Source organism: Pelophylax lessonae (genome assembly GCF_965119305.1).
Source record: "Pelophylax lessonae genome assembly, chromosome: 8".
Taxonomy (NCBI): Eukaryota; Metazoa; Chordata; class Amphibia; order Anura; family Ranidae; genus Pelophylax; species Pelophylax lessonae.
In genome coordinates this window covers 12,033,726-12,048,023 of record NC_138775.1, presented here as the reverse complement: position 1 = coordinate 12,048,023, position 14,298 = coordinate 12,033,726, and the positions used below count along the sequence as shown (strand labels likewise).

The 14,298-nt window shown below is 41.9% G+C and overlaps 1 protein-coding gene across 4 annotated transcripts in view; it reads left to right on the top strand.

Moving 5' to 3' along the window:
- Nucleotides 1–14,298, top strand: part of SEMA3F (semaphorin 3F) — a 171,950-nt gene that overhangs the window by 118,212 nt on the left and 39,440 nt on the right. For all 4 annotated transcript variants that reach the window (XM_082265465.1, XM_082265463.1, XM_082265464.1 and 1 more), the window contains exons 3-5: nt 4,949–5,109; nt 5,586–5,648; nt 5,959–6,078. In XM_082265465.1, coding sequence (XP_082121591.1) covers nt 4,949–5,109; nt 5,586–5,648; nt 5,959–6,078 — 344 coding nt within the window. The remainder of the gene's footprint in view (nt 1–4,948; nt 5,110–5,585; nt 5,649–5,958; nt 6,079–14,298) is intronic.

Here is a 14,298-nt window from a genome sequence, read left to right as displayed (position 1 = left end):
TGGTATTTGGGAAAATCTTCGCCATGCAGCGGGTGTAATGTAAGCCTCAGCCGTGTAATTAATTGCGCCTTAAGACGGATCTTGGAGGGTATCTTCGGCCCGCGGCCGTTGCACATGACATCACCCTGGCACAGCTGTCGCAGGCCCTGCAGCCCCTTCACACGTCTAATGAAGATGTTTGGGATGTCTGGCAGCCCCCAGAGAGGGCTGGGGTTACACGGCGCGGCGGGGCTCTGGTGGCCGGTCCTGGAGGTGTGAAGCCCCCACAATCCTCCGCCGGATCCTCCGCCTGCGCTGCCAACACCTTCTTTTCCATCTTACAGTCTGACGTATAAACATGGAGGTTCTGCATCCCACTGACCTCCATCCGGTGCCGGGACACGGTCATCCAGAGCCCGGGGTGACCATCCCCCCCAAAATGCATGTGCATTATGTGTCAGCAAAAATTCCCCCCGCCCCCAACGGAAAAAAAAAATTGAGCACTAATGTACATGCTTACCCCCTAAGCATAAATTTGCTCAAATCTACCCCCCTGCTGAAATCCTCCACCCAGCACTAATCGTTGCCCCCCATCCCCCAAAGCTCAAATCCTCTCTCTCCCCATAATATGCCCCCACCACAAATTCCCCCCTCCCAAAAAAAAAGAGTCCCCCCCCCCCTCCCAGCTCAAATTCTCTTCTCCCACTCTAAATAACCCCCTCCCTGCACAAATTCCCCTCTCCCAATCCTAGTTTAAACCCCCCCCCCCAAAAAAAAAATGTTCCCCACCTATCACAAATACCCTCCAATCATCTCTACTAGCATAAATCCCCCCCCCCCAAAGAAAAATGTCCCCTTCCTAGCACAAATTCTCTTCCCCCATCTCCAAATCCCCCCCCCCCCAGCACAAATTTCCCTCCCTCATTCTAGTACAAATCCCCCCCCCCCCGAAAACATCCCCCCTCCTAGCACAAATACCCTCAAATTATTCCTACAAATTACCCCTTTCGTGCACAAATTCCCCTCTCTCAATCCCCCATCCTAGCTTAAATCACCCCCCCAAAAAATAGATGTTCCCCTCCTATCACCAATACACCAATACCCTCCAGTCATCCCTACTAGCACATTCCCCCCCCCCAAAAAAAATAATGTCCCCTTCCTAGCACAAATTTCCTTCCACCGACTCCAAATTTCCCTCCCCCATCCTAGGACAAATCCCCCCCACTGAAATAATCCCCCCTCCTAGCACAAATACCCTCCAATTATTCCTAAAAGTACAATCCGCCCCCCTCCAAAAAAAATAAAAAATTCCCCTCCTAGTACAAATACCCTCCATCCATTCCTAATAGCACTCCCCCCTCCCCAAAAAAAAAATTTCCCCTTCCTAGCACAAATTGCCTTCCCCCGACTTCAAATTTCCTTCCTCCTTCCTAGTACAACCCCCTCCCCCCCCCCTGAAATAATCCCCGCTCCTAGCACAAATACCCTCCGATTATTCCTACAGGTACAATCTGCCCCCCTCCAAAAAAAATAAAAAATTCCCCTCCTAGTACAAATACCATACCCTCCATCCATTCCTAATAGCACAATCCCCTCTCCAACACACACCCCCAAATTAAACTTCCCCTATGAGTGCACATATCCTCCAATCAATCCTACTAGCACAATCCCCCCCCCAACCCCCCCCCCCCCCCACACACACACACACACAAAAAAAAAAGTTGCCCTTCAAGGTATTTGTGCTGGTAAGGCAATTTTTTTTTTTTTTTTTTAGGTGGGGGGGGGTTGGAGGGGATCGAGCTAGTAGGAATGATTGGAGGGTATTTGTGCTAGGAGGGGGAAATTTGTTTTGGAAATACCCTCCAATCATCCCTACTTACACATAGCCAATGCATAGAAAAAACATCACAAGGTGGAGATTGTCACCGTGCCACCTCTTTATCGTCCAATCAGAGAATGCTTTGCATTTATTATTCATAGTGTTCTCTGAAAAAGGCTTGTGCACAGCGGCCGACCTCCTATGTTCACAGCGCAAGGCTGTGTACAGCACCCTGCCAGCCCCTCCCACCAGCTTGCACTCAATAGAGAAGCACAGAGACCCAGTGATGACATCACAGGGACTAAAATAAGGCGTGAAATGAAAACGGAAAGGTTTTATTTAAAAAAGTCATTGGCATATTGATGAATGGGGAGGGGAAATATAAGGAGAATTAAACAGTAGCTCGATATTGCAGGTCAGACAATTAGCAAGCATTCTATGTGAAATTTGTCAAAAAAACGAAAAAAATGCCCCTTTTAGGTGCTTTTTTTCCTGCAGTCATCTGACTGTGGGCTGTGGGTGTGACAAAGCCAAAGCACAATTGCTGGTGTCACTCCCCTGGTTAAGATTCCATTGGGCCGTCTGTGGCACAGTGCAATAATTGGGGGTCTGGAAGGGGGCGCTGTGCTGTATTGGATACACAGGAGCGTGCACAATGGGGGTGACAACTCTACCATGGCTATAGGAAGCTGTGAATGCTGTTGTCACCCTATTACAGGCAGCCCTGGGAGAAAGCCGGAAAGACATGAACAGGAGAGAAGAACTGAATTTACAAAGATTACAAAGACAGATCCATGTCACCCCGTTCTGGGTGTACGGAGTTGTCAGATATTGGCTTTGTTCTGAGCACAATTTCCGGGTGTGGAACGCACAGCGCTGGGCGTGTTCCTCAAAGGCCCCAGAGCCTTGTGAACCAATTTAATTACATGTCCTGGTGTCTAAGGTCATCTGCCGGGGCTGGAGACGTGTCATTAACCCCACTGCATTTTTTTATTTTGTTATTATTATTATTATATATTATTTGTTACTATTTAAGTGCTCTGAGGCTTCCATTAGAACAAAAGTAAAATAACTTTTCATATCTGCCATAAAATAGCCATTGTTGTAGAAGGGTTCTGGTGTTCTAGCCTTCTGAAGTATTTTTGCATTCCATTTTTTTTTATATATATATATATATATATGTTAAATGTTTTTATTTGCCATTTTAATATATGTTATTTTACTTATGTTCCAATGGAAGCCTCAATGTGCTTAAATTGTAACTCTATTTTCATGGAAAAATTTATAACAAATAATATATAATCAAAAAATAATAATAATATTAAATATATATATATATATATATATATATATATATATATATATATATATATATATAAAACCATTGCTGTAGTGGTAGGGTTCTGGTCTTCTATCATTTTGAAGTATTTTTACATTCTTTTCTTTTTATATATATATATATATGCTAAACTTTTTTATTTGCTATTTTAATATATGCTACTTTTTTAAAAATATTTTTTTTTTTCAGTATTTGATATATACTATTGTTATTATTATTGTTAATTTTATTATTCTTTTATTATTTTATATTATTTGTTATATATTTTTCCATGGAAAAAGGAGTTACAATTTAAGCAGATTAGTTTGATATATACTACTATTATTATTTTTAATATTATTATTGTTTTTTTTTTATTCTTTTATTATTATATATTATTTGGTATATATTTTTCCATGAAAATGGAGCTACCATTTAAGCACATTAAGGCTTCCATTGAAAACAAGTAAATGAGATTTCCATATCTGCCATGAAATAGCCATTGCTGTAGTGGTAGAGTTCTGGTGTTCTATCACTTTGAAGTTTTTTTTTTTTTTTTACATTCTTTTTTTTTTTGTATATATGCTAAACTTTATTTGTTATTTTAATATATGCTACTTTTTAAAAAATATTTTTTTTATTTTCAGTATGTTTGTTATATACTATTATTATTATTGTTTTTTTTTTATTGTTCTATTATTTATTATATATTTTTCCATTAAAATTGAGTTACCATTTAAGCAAATTGAGGCTTCAATTGGAATATAACTAAATTAGCTTTCCGTATCTGCCATGAAATAGGCATTGCAGTAGTGGTAGGGTCCTGTTGTTCTATCATTTTGAAGTATTTTTACATTCTTTTTTTTTTTTTTTTTTTTAATATACATGCTAAACTTTTTCATTTGCTATTTTAATATATGCCATTTTAAAAAAAATGTTTTTTTATTTTCAGTATTATTTTAATATATATTATTATTGTTGTTGTTAATAGTATTATTGTTTTTTTTTTGTTTTTATTATTCTTTCAATTTTATATATTTTTTGTTATATATTTTTCAAAAAAATGGAATTACCATTTAAGCACATTGAGGCTTCCATTGGAACATAAATTAAATAGCTTTGCGTATCTGCCTTGAAATAGCCATTGCTGTAGTGGTAGGGTTCTGGTGTTCTATCATTTTGAAGTATTTTTACATTCTTTTTTTTAATATACATGCTAAACTTTATTTACTATTTTATTATATGCTATTTTTTTAAAAATATTTTTTATTTTCAGTATTTGTTTGATATATACTATTACTATTATTATTTTTAATATTATTATTGTTTTTTTTTTCTTATTATTATATATTATTTGTTATATATTTTTCCATGAAAATGGAGTTACCATTTAAGCAGATTAGTTTGATATATACTATTATTATTATTATTATTTTTAATATTATTATTGTTTTTTTATTCTTCTTTTATTATTATATATTATTTGGTATATATTTTATATATTTATATATTATTTGGATTTATATATTGACCTGAAAATGGAGTTACCATTTAAGCACATTGAGGCTTCCATTGGAACATAACTAAATTAGCTTTCCATATCTGCCATTAAATAGCCATTGCTGTAGTGGTAGGGTCCTGGTGTTCTATCATTTTGAAGAAAATTAGATTTCCATATCTGCCATGTAATAGCCATTGCTGCAATGGAATAGTTCTGGTGCTCTATCCCTGGTGATGGTCGGTATGGCATGTGGGATTTGTTGTTTATATGTCTATACTTTCCCCCCATGATAGGACCTTGACTGAGCCAATCTCTGTCCTTGTCCTTGCAGAACTAAAAGCGTCCAATACAGCGCACTTCCTGAACTTCCTGCTGAACACGACCGATTATCGGATTCTGCTAAAAGATGAAGATCATGACCGGATGTACGTGGGGAGCAAAGACTACATCTTGTCCTTGGATCTGCAGGACATCAACCGAGAGCCACTCATAGTAAGACCACCACCCATACCCATCTGCCTTGACTTGTCTGTTGTTGAACTCCCCAACATCCGTAATGAGTTATCCACAGGGGAAAAAAAAAAACAATCCCATATAAATGGAATATTCCATAAAGTACTATTAGAGATCTTTGAGCCATCTCTTTCCCATGAACGCCGAGATGGGAAAATAATGTATCTGCATCTCATTTAACTGAAAACAATGGCACTGCTACAGGCTCGGGGGGTAATAGAACATTTCTTAATGCGGATGTGTATTAAAAGCCGGTTGCTTTCTAATGAAGACAAGACCCGAATGGTGCATGCAAAGCAATTTAAAGAAATAATAGGTGTTCTTTTTTTTTTCTTTTTTCTCTAATGTATCTCTGAATGAGCCGATTCATCCGAAGCCTCAGGGATGAGACGGATCCGCACAGAGATATTCGGAGATAACTTTGTATCTCTTTCTCTCTCTCTCTCTCTCTGCAGATTCACTGGCCTGCAAAGCAGCAAAGAATAGAGGAATGCGTTCTGGCCGGGAAAGGCAGCAGTGTGAGTAAAGTTAAAGAGGAAATAACAAACATCAAATGTAACATCTGAGTATCGAGAACGCTGCAAAATTTAAAAAAAAAAAGTAGACGTAGATGATGCTGGAAAGAGATAAAACGAGTCTTTATTGTTCGGAATCCTCCAAAAAAAAAAAAAAAAAAGCTGCTGTAGACACAAAAAGAGAAGATGTGAGGAGTGCAGAATGTGCGCAGGATCTGGACGCCGTTAACTCAAAAATTCCCATTACTTTCCTTTCTCTTTTCTGTCCTCTTATCACGATTCTGCTTTTATTCTCTCTTCATCTCACTCACAGGAAGAATGTGGAAACTTTATACGTTTGATACAACCCTGGAACAGGACGCACCTCTACGTCTGTGGGACCGGAGCGTATAACCCCGTGTGCACGTACATCAACCGCGGACGCAAAGCGCAGGTACTACAACCCCTCTCTCACTGAAAACACTTTACTGACCCCTAACTAGACACTTCCCGCTCAGGGCTCCTTGTCCTGGAGCTCAAATGTAGATGTTCATTTTATGTTCTGGTTGATGACACTTGTGGTGTTGGTGTGTTTCCTGTAGCGCAGGGAGGGGGGGGCAATTCATTTTTTGCAAGGAGTTCACATGAAAAAACTAGGACTGTTGTGGGGGGCAATATTAACTCTACGCATACGCTATATTGTCAAAAGTATTGGGACGCTTGCCTTAACACGCACATGAACTTTAATGACATCCCAGTCTTAGTCCGTAGGGTTCAATATTGAGTTTGCCCACCCTTTGCCGCTATAACAGCTTAAACTCTTCTGCGAAAGCTGTCCACAAGGTTTAGGAGTGTGTCTATGGGAATGTTTGACCATTCTTCTTGTGAGGTCAGGCACTGATTTTGTAGGAGAAGGCCTGGCTCGCAATCTCTGCTCTAATCCATCCCAAAGATGTTCTGTCGGGTTGAGGTCAGGACTCTGTGCAGGCCAGTCAAGTTCCTCCACCCCAAACTCGCTCATCAATGTCTTTATGGACCTTGCTTTGTGCACTGGTCCAAACCATTTGGTGGAGGGGGGATTATGGTGTGGGGTTGTTTTTCAGGGGTTGGGCTTGGCCCCTTAGTTCCAGTGAAGGGAACTCTTAAGGCATCAGCATACAAAGACATTTTGGACAATGTCATGCTCCCAACTTTGTGGGAACAGTTTGGGGATGGCCCCTTCCTGTTCCAACATGACTGCGCACCAGTGCACAAAGCAAGGTCCATAATGACATGGATGAGCGAGTTTGGGGTGGAGGAACTTGAGAGTCCTGACCTCAGCCCAATAGAACACCTTTGGGATAAATTAGAACGGAGACTGAGAGCCAGGCCTTCTTGTCCAATATCAGTGTCTGACCTCACAAATGCGCTTCTGGAAGAATGGTCAAACATTCCCACACAACTCAAAAAAAAAAGCCTAGACCAAATTTTCTCAACAAGGGTTGCATTAAAACCCTAGGGTTTCTCCAGAGGTTGCCATTAAAACTCTAGGGTTCCTCAAGAGGTTGCCATTAAAACCCTAGGGTTTCTCCAGAGGTTGCCATTAAAACTCTAGGGTTCCTCAAGAGGTTGCCATTAAAACACTAGGGTTCCTCAAGAGGTTGCCATTAAAACTCTAGGGTTCCTCAAGAGGTTGCCATTAAAACCCGAGGGTTTCTCCAGAGGTTGCCATTAAAACTCTAGGGTTCCTCAAGAGGTTGCCATTAAAACACTAGGGTTTCTCCAGAGGTTGCCATTAAAACTCTAGGGTTCCTCAAGAGGTTGCCATTAAAACTCTAGGGTTCCTCAAGAGGTTGCCATTAAAACCCTAGGGTTTTTCCAGAGGTTGCTAAGGAGTTCCTTGAGCAATGGGCAATTTCTGCTTCCCAATTGAGTAACCACTGACACCAATGATCTTTCAGAGCTTTGAAAGGATGGGGTTCTTCCCTATGGCTACAAATGTAAGGATCTGTCTTCCTAGTGGTCATCACAATTATGTAGATATAGTAAATATTATCAGTGGTTCCCTGAGCCTGGAAAGTTATTTCAGAGTTTCTTCCACGTTGAACAAGTTGAGACAGGCGTAACTAGAACCTTCAGGGCCCCTGTGCAAGAAACCATGAAAGACTCCCCCGGACCCCTGGCAAGAGGCCCTTCCCTTGAAGCCTGGGGCCCTTCCCACTGAAACTGGGGCCCTTTACTCTTGTTGCGGGGCCCTTTATTACGGTCACGCAGCGGGACCCTTTCACGAGTTCTGAAGTGGGCCCCCTTCCTGCCATCTTGGGGCCTCCCTACGATGGTGGAATGCCAGGGCCCGGTCGCAAGTGTGGCCTTTGCGATCCTGGAAGTTCACCCACTGGTGTCAATAGTTTTTATTTTTTGGTATTTTAATTGTATTATTTTTTATCATTTTTTTTTATTTTTTTTTTACAATGTCACTGACTATGACTCCATTCAGAAAAGGGAGGAGCTGGTAAATTACATATTTACTGACCCCCTTCCTGGTTCTCTATTGTGACACACCCCCTGCAGCAGCCGGCAGGAGAAGGAAGGGAGCACAGTGGGGGAGCTGACCAGGGGAGCACACAGGGGCCCAGAGACAGCAGAACACAAGTGAACTGGATAGGAGGAGCGGCGGGGGCAGCATACAGAGGAACCAATCTCCTCCATTTTCCTCCTGCAGCTACAGGAGGAGAATTGAGGACAGTGATTTCTCTACATGCTGCCCCTGCAGCCCCTCCTATCCAGGTGTACAGGGCAGCCGCACAGGCCCCTTGGAGCATGGGGTCCGGTTGCAATTGCAACCCCTGTAGTTACGCCCCTGAGTTGAGAAAAGCCAGCCTAGACTGACCCTTTCAGACAAATTCTTGTTGATGTTGATGTGTGCCTGTTTTATATGTTGGAATTGTAAGTGCAGATGAGTCTATAAAAGATCTAATAAAAGTAATGTTCTGCGCTATGAGGTGCGCTCTTAGCTTTTGTGTTTTATCTTGCGTTACATATTGCCTTTGGATAGCTGCAAGGGATTGTGGCGTTGAGAAGTAGCCAGCATTAGTGAGCGGGTTCTAACTTGCAGGTGAGGTTACTACCTGGGGAAAACTTAAGATGTGCTTTGTTTTGGGAGCCGCTGTCTTTTCATGCAATGATGAATGTCGGCTCGCACAGCTGTGAAACAGACACAGTCACAATTATGGGAACATTCCCCCTCCAGGTCTGACAATTTTCTCAGAAGGCGACCATGACCCCCGCAGTGGCACTGAATGTTACGCAATAAAATGTAGGCTTGAATTCATTATTTCGGGCACTTGAACTCAATCCATCCACTTCCGTCTATTGCTTCCATAACCTGTTCACATTAGAAGGTCTTTGATGTGAAATATAAGAAAGTCCTGTCATAATATTCCAAAGCTGTGCTCCGAGTTAATCTAAAAGCACCTAATCTCCCTTTGTGGCCTAGAAAATAACTCTTTGTTGCTATATGGAAGTGAGAGCTTAAATATCCTGACATTGGAAGCAGATGATCCCTATGAGGTTTCTATGAGATGTAAGGCTCCTCCTTGGTCAGACCTCATGAAATTGGACAAGAGGTCTTTTCCTTTTCATGAGATAGAAGGTATAAGACAGTGATTTCCAAACTGCGGCTCGGGGGCCAAATGTGGCCCTTTGCTTGCCTTTATCTGGCCCTTGGGACACTATTCCTCAAACTGATACAGGGTACTATTCTGCCATCTGACACCAAGAGTGGAGCACCATTTCTCCCACTGGCACCAGTAAAGGGGCACTATTCCTCCCTATGATGCCAATGATGGGGCACTATTTCTCACCCCTATTATCAAATGTGGCAATGTTTACTCCCACTGATGCCTGGAATATTTCCACTTCCGCTGGCCACAATCCGGCCCTCCTAAAGTCTGAAGGACAATAAACAAGCCCTTTGTTTAGAAAGTGTGGAGACCCCTGGTATTAGAGAAGGCATAGTAATATGAGACAGCTATGTCTATCAAACATACCACGCCTTTGTACCAAAATTCCCGGGACGGAAGTTGGTTCTGGGTATCAGGTGACCACCGCCTTAGTAGTTACTGTTGGTGTATGATAATACAAGATTGGCAGGACACAACCTGTACACTGTATTTAGGGTCTAGTAGTCCATGATGCTGTGATGGGTAGATGTTTTCCAGATTGATACAATGTAGAGAGGTGATTGTTGTGTCACAATATAGAGAAAACTTTAAAGTGTATCTAACGCCAATTTTGCTTTCCATTTTGGAGGGGGTAGAGAAACGTTATAACCTGGTTTGTATTGCTGTCTACGGAAAATCAACCCTCTCTATTTGTCTTGGTTATCTCCAGGACTCAAAATGATGGGAAATCCAAAATTCTGCATTGTCATTAGATCAGTAGTAGACTGGAAATATTTCAAAATTAGCAAACAGTTTGGCCAAGCAGTGGGGAAAGTGAATAGAATGGTGGGGTGAATCACTTGAGGAATCATCTGCTGGTGGTCCTGATATCTCTATATAGATTTTTATATCACTAGAGGGATCACTAGCAGAAGAAAGGAGGTTCTGATTCCTCTATATAGATCTTTATATGACTAGAGCAGGGATATGCAAACTGTGGCCCTCCAGGTGTTGCATAACTACCCATCATGCTTCTTCCTCTGGGTGTCATGCTTGTGGCTGTCAGTCTTGCTATGCCTCATGGGATTTGTAGTCCTGCAACATCTGGAGGGCCACAGTTTGCATATCCCTGGACTAGAGGGATCACTAGCAAAAGGAAGGAGGTCCTGAGTCTTCTATATAGATCTTTATATCACCAGTGGCGTAGTGTGGGTTGTCAGCACCCGGGGTAAGGCAAGTAATTTGCACCCCGTAACCCGTGGGATTTTAGCACTCGAGTCTCTTCCACTAGATTAGTTAAAGAAACCCTTACCCCCTAAGCACATGTATTGTTTGTTATGAAAATACTGATGTAATTAAAGTAAAATGCATCTAAATACAAGTTTGAATGACCAGCGTGCCCCCTTTCAATGCAGAGAGAGCATCGTGCCCCCTTTCAATGCAGAATGACCAGCGTGCCCCCTTTCAATGCAGACAGACCAGCGTGCCCCGTTCAATGCAGATAGACTTACCTGCAGTGGTGGCTTCTCCTCGAGTCCTCCTGCCTCCTCCGCGGCCAATGGCATGCGTTCACCTTTCGGCCAATCAGGAAGCGGGTCTCGGACTGCTCTGCGCCCCGTGTCAACCCTTTTTTTGAAGCCTATTAGAGCCTCTGGCTCTAATCAGGTGATTTAAAAAAAAACAGTCTGTGACAGCGCCAGGCTGCTGACTCACTCGCTGCCAAACTGACTGAGCAGTGAGGAGTGGCGGCATAGGCGGGGCTTGGCTTGCAATGCCACCCCACCCTTCACCAATGGACAGGTGAGGCACAGTCCAGCCCCGCCCCGCCCTGCCATTTTCAGCCATAGGGCGGCCGCGCTGGACATCTCTCAGCCTAAAGATGGAGGCAGCCGCAGACAGTGTGTGAACTGTGTATGTCAGAGTCAGACAGACAGAATGACACTGCGGATGCGCCCCCCCAGATGTTGCGCCCGGTGCAGCCCGCCCCCCCCTGCACCCCCCACGCTACGCCACTGTATATCACTAGAGGGATCACCAGCAGGAGGAAGGAGGTCCTGATTACTCTATATAAATCTTTATATCACTAGAGGGGTCACCAGCAGGAGGAAGGAGGTCCTGATTCCTCTATATAGATCTTTATATCACTAGAGGGGTCACCAGCAGGAGGAAGGAGGTCCTGATTCCTCTATATAGATCTTTATATCTCTAGAGGGGTCACTAGCAGGAGGAAGGAAGTCCTAATTCTTCTATATAGATCTTTAGTTAGGCCTCATGTAGAATATTGTGTCCACTTCTGAATATCTCATTTTTAAAAATATATTGATAAGACAGAATGAGTCCAGAGACAGGAAGCAAACATGGTAAAAGGTCTGATGGATAAAACATATCAGGAGAGACTGCAGGAACTTAATACTGTATGTCCAGTCTTATAGAAGTAAAGATAAGTGGAGGCATGACTGAAGCCTTTAAATACATGAAGGGTATAAATAAGGTTCAGGAGGGCAGGATTATCAATCCGAAGCTAAGATCAAGAACATGGGGACATGACCTCATGTTCAAAACTAACCTTGGAAAGTATTGTTTTACCAAAACAGTAATTGATACTTTAGACGCCCAGCAGAGGTAATGAGTCAGTCAACGGTAAAGTGAGTGTAATACGTGGAACAAACATAGATTTATTCCCAGATATTAAAGTAGAACTAAAGGCAAAACTTTATTTTTATTTTGGATAGAGTAAGGGGGGGTTATAACCCCTATCATATTTTTTTTTCCACCATCTGTGTCCCATTGGAGAGAGTTCCCTTCATTTCCTGTCCCATAGCCAAGCATGAAGTGAGAGGAAATCCCTGCAAAATAAGGGAATCTCTTGGGGACCCACTGGAAAATTTCCCCTTTATTACTTTTCTGGGGACAACTCAAAATTTGGGATTTTCCTTAAGAGTCGGTTCACACTAGCGCGACTTGTCAGACGACTCGTCAGCCTGACAAGTCGCGCTCCCTCGCGGTCCATTGACCGCTACAGGATCCGTTCTAATAGGAGCGACACAAGTCACTCCGACTTAGAAAAAGGGTCCTGTACTACTTCGGGGCAACCTTGGAGCGACTTGCATAGACTTCCATTATGTGAAGTCCCTGCAATTCGCTGCGAAGTCGTGGTGCATGGGAATGCACAAGTCGCCCCCGAAGTAGTAAGGAGTCGTGCCGCCTTAGTGTGAACCGACTCTTACTTTCACTTTCAATAATAATGATACACAGGACAAAATAGAGAGGGGGAATCTCCCTGACAGGGTCACAGACAGCAATAAAAACTGACAGGGGTTCTAATTCTTCTCCACCCTATCCAAAACTAAAAAAAAAAAAAAAAAAAAAAAAAGGTCTGCCATTAGTTATACTTTAGAAAAAAAAAACAGAAAAAGAAAGCAGCCTCATTGGACTACTTGGTCTTTTTCTGTCGTCACTCCTCTATGTTTTTAGGAACACACTAAGAAGTTTTTCCCCTTAGTTTGGGGATATTTCCTCTGACTTTCTGTTGTGTCTTCAAGACGGAAGTGAAGGAAGACCTCCCCAGGAGACACAGACAGTAAAAAGAAACAAACAAAAAAAAATGTTAAAATTTTTTACTCTATCCAAAACACAGTATGGGCTTTATTGATACATGAAGGAATTTGTGGCTATTTATTGTTATAAAAAAAATATATTTGCTAAAATGTCAATGTGTTCAGAAAGAACATAGAGAGTTTATTAATTTTATTATTTACTGTTCTGTAATTTCTGTTATTGACAAAAATGTGACTGTAGGAAATAATATTAATAATAATAAATTATTATTATTATTATTATTATTTTTATTATTATTTTTATTATCGGTTTGAAGAATGGTTTCTTTGTTATGTATGGTTTAAAAAAAACAACTTTGTGTTGATTTAGAAATATGTCTTCAGTTTTGTCGATGACTGTATGCATGAATAAGTATGCAGAGTCAGAAATAAGTAATCTAGAAGTACAAAACACCAGATAGCTAGTGAACCTTCCTGGCCAATGTGTTTCATAAATGGGAAGAATGTTTCATGGGCGAATGTGCAGTGAGTGTCTTTATAAATATGTCCCTAAATCTGGATCATTTGGCCTGGAAATGAGTTGATAATTATATGATATTGGCTTGAATAAAACGTTGTTCTGGTGTTGGTTCACTAGAGGCTGTTCCCTGAGCAAAGTGGATGTTAGTAAATAAGGGGAGCCTTTAAGACCCCATTCACACTAGCGCGACTTGTCAGGCGACCACGGTCGGTCGCTTGCCATTGATTAGCACAGGACCCGTTCTAATAGGAGCGACACAAGTCGCTCCGACTTAGAAAAAGGGTCCTGTACTACTTTGGGGCGACCTGGAGGCGACTTGCAGTGACTTCAGTTATAGCGACTTCACAGGTCGCCCCAGCAAGTCGTGTCGCCCCTGTCTGAACAGTGTCTAAATATCCAATTATTTGGTAGAAAAAAATGTCAATGACGTTGTTGGAATCAATGTGCCATCACTGACCATATACAGTATACAGTATTTTCATATCCATGATGTCACCCGGGCAACCACAACCTTTTTTAAATATCAGTTCTCCTCCACAGGACCATCCTTGGTGGGAGTGGTGTGACGATACCAGACATGTTGGCAGGCAATGATTTATTTTTTCTTTCAGGGCATCATGATTGATGTCCCCAAATATAAATGTCAGTGGATATATATAATGAGACTTTTTTTTTTTATTATAGTTATTGAAGGGATTCAAAGGGGTCAAAAACAGTGTTTTTTTTTTTTTTATTTCAATTTTTTTGTGATGAAGTAGAGGTACTACGTGCCTCTTTCTCATTCACATGGAGGGGCCGGTATCTGTGGGCCCCCTTATTGTTAAAGGGGCTTCCAGATTTTGATAAGCCCCCCATGACCACCGGGCCAGGGTTGTTGGGAAGAGGCCCTTGATCTCATCAACATGGGGAGAAGGTGCATTGGTAGGTAGAACCCTCAAACCGCTGAAGCTCATCCC